The sequence below is a fragment of the Emydura macquarii genome, unplaced genomic scaffold, assembly GCF_026122565.2.
Source record: "Emydura macquarii macquarii isolate MOO-44397 ecotype Brisbane River unplaced genomic scaffold, CSIRO-AGI_Emac_v2 contig_920, whole genome shotgun sequence".
Lineage (NCBI taxonomy): Eukaryota > Metazoa > Chordata > Testudines > Chelidae > Emydura > Emydura macquarii.
Window position 1 is genome coordinate 188,946 of NW_027131057.1, and position 5,410 is coordinate 194,355.

The following is a 5,410-nucleotide window of genomic DNA, read 5'->3' on the forward strand; positions in this document are numbered from 1 at the left end:
GATCAACAGTCAACCCCGAGCACCTCCACAGCTGACCCAGACACACAAGGGCTGGAGTCAGAGGGATTCCCAGACGGTAGCTGTCACAGGAGTCTGGGTAAAGGCTGTGGCCTCTGATAGGCAAATTTCAAGGTATTTGCTCTTTGGATACCTGGCAGAGCTGATCTTAGGGTCTCCCCTGGCCTCCTTCTCAGAGTATCTGAGCACCTTGAATGTATTCTACCTCCCGTCACCTCTGTGAGTCAGGGCAGGGCAAGTCTAGGCAGGGCAGGTCAGGGCTATTATCCACTTTTACAGAAGCTCAGAGACAGTCGATGGGTTGTCCATATTGCCCATACAGAGCAAGGGAATGAAACCCAGCTCTCCTGACATGCAGAGCAGAGCACAAACCACAGGAACCGTCTCCCAGCTGACTGGATGGATTCTCTGCTGCTCCAGAGTTGCACCCTGCACTGTGGAGAGAGGGAATAGCAAGGAGGCAATTACAGGGGTTGGATTCTCTGGCCTGCTCCCCATCATCCCTCTGGAAAATGCATCCCTTGTTCTAAGTGGCATTTTTGCCTATTTTGCACAGGTTTAGAAGGAAACACAACGGGTGCGGCTGTGGAAGAGTCAGGTCCATCATCCAATGGGATTCTGCGTCCCAGCTAAATGGGAGAAACAATGCAAGGATTTCCCACAGAGGTTAATGCTGGATGGCTGCTGGTTACCATAGACAGAGCCCAGCTGCTGTGCGCCTCACACTATTCAACTGCACTGACTTGTGTCAAACTCATTTGCAGAAATTTTGAGGGCAGTTAAACAGCTACCCCACATGTCCCACCCAGTGGTGCCTCCCTATAGAGAAGCAGTGTGACCCAGTGGTTCTAGCAGTGGACAAGTCCATGGCTTCTAATCCCAGCTCTGCCACTGGCCTGTGGGGTAACAATAGCAAAGCCACTGCACTTCCCTGTGACTCAGTTTCCTTATTATCTATCTCTTTTCTAATGATTCCCAACATTCTGTTAGCTTTTTTGCCTCTTGCTGCACATTGAGTAGGTGCTTTTAGGTAACTTTCTACAATGGCTTCAAGATCTTTTCCCTGAGTGGTAACAGCTAATTTAGACCCCACCATTTTATATGCAGAACTGGGATTCTGTTTTATAATGTGCATCACTTTGCATTTATCAACATTCAATTTCATCTGCCATTTTGTTGCCCAGTCACCCACTTTTGTGAGATCCCTTTATAACTCTTCGCAGTCTGTTTTGAACTTATCTATCTTGAGTAATTTTGTGTCATCTTTTGTATCAGCCTTTTTCCAGACCAATCATGAATATGTTGAACTATGCTGGTCCAAGTACAGACTGCGGGGGAAACCATTATTCATCTCCATTCTCAAAACTGACCGTTTATTTCTACCCTTTGTATTCCTACCCTTTTAACTAGTTATTGGTCCAGGAGAGGATCTTCCCTCTTATCCCATAACAGATTACTTTGCTTAAGAGCCTTTGGTGAGGGACCTTGTCAACAGCTTTCTGAAAATCTAAGTACATTGTATCCACTGGATCACCTTTGTCCACAAGCATGTTGACTTAGTGAAGCATGATTTCCCTTTAGAAAAGCCATGTTGACTGTTCCCAAGAAATTATATTCATCTACAAATGTAAAAATTCTGATCTTTACTATAATTTCAACCAATTTGTCTGGTAATGAAGTTAGGTTTGCAGATCTACCATGGCGCCTTTTTAAAAAACTGGTGTCACATTAGCTATGGTGCAGTCATCTGGTACAGAAGCTGATTTAAATGATAAGTTCCATACCAGAGTTAGTAGTTCTGCTATTTCACGTTTGAGTTCCTTCAGAAATCTTGGGTGAATCCCATCTAGTTCTGGTGACCTATTACTGTTCAATTCATCAGTTTCCTAATGACATGTGCTGTATAAGAGCTAGGTTTTATTATTAAGCCCTGCCTGAGGAATCCCTGTATAGCCAACTGCTGCGTCACATCCCACTGCAGGCCCATCCAGCTGGGGCACAGCTTTGTGCTGATAAATGGCTCAGATACCAGATCCAAGTGCCTATTTTAGCCTGTAGGTGTTCAGAGATGATATCCTGCTTGTGCGCTTCACAACCCCAGGTACACTCCCAACCATAGGAAAGACTGAAAAATAATAAATAAATAATTCTGCTCTAAACCCAGAACCTAGGACAATTGAGTGAGTTTGATCACTTAATATTTTATTTAAACTATGCATATTTAACATGTGGAAATCCCGGCCTGCAGGTGCTTTTGCTTAGGAGATTTGGAGGATTCAACAAAGGGAATGAAAGTTTTTACGTGTAACAGGAACACAAACAGCTGTGTGCAAAGGAGCAGAAAAGTTAGAAGAGTTTTTCTCTCTTTATGTTCCCGATCGTGACCCGCTCCTCCCGTTGCTGGGTAAAGGAAGGAGGGTCTTGCGGGTAAGGCAGGGCACCAGGATTTAGGCAACTCACATTTAAGTCCAAGCTCTGGCACAGATTCCCTGTGTGAACTGGGACCTAAACTTGCAGAACAGAGTCCAAATGACAGGACCAACCTCCTAGCCGGACCGGCTAGATTCTTGCTGCCCCACAGCAGCTCCCTGTGCTGTGGGGAGCGGGGATAGCAAGGATTCAGTTACAAGGGTTTAATTCTCTGACCTGTTCCCCACCATCCACAGCACCCTTGCAGGCTGAGATACTCTGCAGGCACCCTAGCCCTCCATCTAAGGTCCTTGCAGTGACTTACTCTCAGCCTGAAACACTGTAAATAAGATCCCCCTGTGTGGGGTAATATTTGTTCTCCAAAACACAGGCTCTTTTAGCCTGCACCCCACTCTACTCCATAGTCCAAAACTCCCCCGAACCTCCCTGCTGTGGTCTGTGTTGGTTCAGGCTTGCCACAGCTTTCCTGGCTCGTGGCCAGCTGGCCCCCTCACTAGCTCAGGTCCTTCCCCCCAGGCCGAGCAAGGGCAGCCGTCCTTCCCCTGCTGCTGGGGCTATGTTAAGGTCTCAGTTAAGGCCTCGGTCTCAGGCCCTTAAAGAAGGTGTAGCCTGGGATTTCGCAAAGCAGGGACTATTCCTCAGCCGGGACCATCTTTCTCTCACCCCGTAGCTGCCTCTGCTAGGCCTTGGTCAGCTCCTAAAGTACCAGGAACCTTAAAGGGCTACACCATGGAGCAGGTGTTGAATCTTCCTCAAAGGGAAGACTCCCTGATACACTCACAGATGCAGCTCTGCTCTGCCTAGGGCAGTACTATGGGTTAGCAAGTGTTTTGTGCAGAGCCATCCATGAGACCGGGGAGCTGCCTAAATGGCGTCTCTTAAGGCTCCTGCTTTAATCTTGGCTCTGAAACATCTCGGTCCAGGTGCCTGGGTGAGGGGGAAGGGAACGGTAAGCAGCCCTGCCCCTTGAATAGCCCCACTCACTGCTGGTGCCACTCTCATGGATCATGCAGCAGCCAGAGTGTTGAGGAAGGGACAGAACTGCGACTGCAAAACAGCTCTGCAGTTTTTCTCATGGTCCTGGATGTTTAACCAGAGATGGGACAGTGACAGGACACGGACAACGGGAGAAAACATCTATGTTTTTTCTCTGTATTGACTATATCCACAGAAATTCTGAGGTCTGAGGCTGACACTGATACAGCTCTTTATGAGATAGCATCCAACTGATCCTCTGGCTCTACATAAACACAGAGTCTTTGTAAATACTGCTACCTGCTGCGGTCCCGATCCCCAGTGTGCTCTCCTTCCTTATCAGCAAGTGATGGGGTTCAGGAGCTCATGTCCTCTCATGTCTTCTGGATGTGTCTAGGATGGAATAGGTGGCTGGTGTTTTTCATCTCACTTGTCATCAGCACTGGAGCTGGGTGATGAACTGACCCTTCACTTGACGAACACCCTGATTATCCTGGCGCGAATAGCTTTGGTTTTCACACTGTACACGATTGGGTTCATCAGGGGTGGGACTAGCAAATAGACGTTGCCCATGAGACTCTGAACCAAGGGAGAAAAGTTCTGCACGAATCTGTATATCACAGACAAGCCGATCCATGGCATGTAGAAGATCAGCACGACACAGACATGGGAGACGCAGGTGTTCAGGGCCTTGAGGCGCTCTGCATGGGATGCGATGCTCAGCACTGTTTTGAGGATCATCACATAAGACAGGAGGATAAGCAGGACATCCAACCCCGCGGAAGTGAGCAGTGCAACGAAGCTGTAGATGCTGTGGGCTCTGATATCCGAACAAGCCATCTTCATGACTTCCTGGTTCAGGCAGTAGGAATGGGAGAGGACATTGGCATGACAGTATTGGAAATATTTCAGGAGAATGGGGAGCGGGAGTAAAATACCCATCCCTCTTAGCAGAGACACCAGTCCCATCTTGGCTATTCTGGATGGTGTTAAGATGGAATCATATCTCAGTGGGTTACAGATTGCAACAAAGCGGTCAAAGGCCATCGACAAGAGCACAGAGGATTCAATTAACGTAAACCAGTGGATGAAGAACAGCTGGGCAAAACAGGCATCAAAGCTAATCTCCCTAGAGTTAAACCAGAATATGCTCAGGACGGTTGGTAGGGTGGATAGCGATGTGCCAATGTCTGTGATGGCCAACATGGAAAGGAAAATGTACATGGGCTCATGGAGAGTCGGATCTGTTTTTATAATGAATAGAATGACTGAATTTCCTACTATGGAAATAACGTACATTAAGCAGATGGGGATAGAAATCCAGACATGGAATTTTTCCTGCCCAGGTATTCCGGTAAGAAGGAAAACTGCAGGTTGGAATTTGGTGTCATTGACAGCTGACATGATGCACTGCTGAGGCCCGAGGAATTTTGAACTTTATTTCCTGAAAGGAAAAGTAACAGGACACTAGATGATATTGAACAAGAAATCATTCTGCTCTCAGTGCAAGTCTAGAGACTTCTAGGAGCTCAAGAAAGATAAGCAAAGACATAGCCTTGGATTTACACTTATGGTTATTTGTTCTATTCATTCTATTGAAACACCTGCCATTCTTTAATGTTGGAAGAGTGGATACTGGGCTACCTAGACCATTGGTCTGATCCTATAGTCATGACCTAGTGTAAGACAGGCATTATCAGATGGCATTAGACCTATAGTCCATCTAGCCCAGTATCCTGTGCCCAGTGCGAGATGCTTCAGAGGAAGGTAGAAGAAGCCCTGCAGAAGACAGCTGCGAGATAACCTACTCCCAGGGAAATTTTCCTCCTGACTTGGACATATCTGATAGTGGAAATCATGAAGTTTAATAGCACTCCCAGATTTTTTTTTAAAAATCCCCACTTCTGTAATTGGATTTTCTGTTTCCCCATATAAAAATCCGTTCCCTCTTTGAATCCTACTACAGACTTGACCCCATTGATATCTT

The 5,410-nt window shown here is 46.7% G+C and overlaps 1 protein-coding gene across 1 annotated transcript; it reads right to left on the reverse strand.

Annotated features, from left to right (window-relative positions):
* Positions 1-3,891: 3,891 nt before the first annotated feature.
* LOC137149955 (olfactory receptor 51G2-like) lies at positions 3,892-4,827 on the reverse strand. The gene has a single exon (XM_067543602.1). The coding sequence runs from the start codon at positions 4,825-4,827 to the stop codon at positions 3,892-3,894; it is 936 nt and encodes a 311-aa protein (XP_067399703.1).
* Between the last annotated feature and the right edge of the window lie 583 nt (positions 4,828-5,410).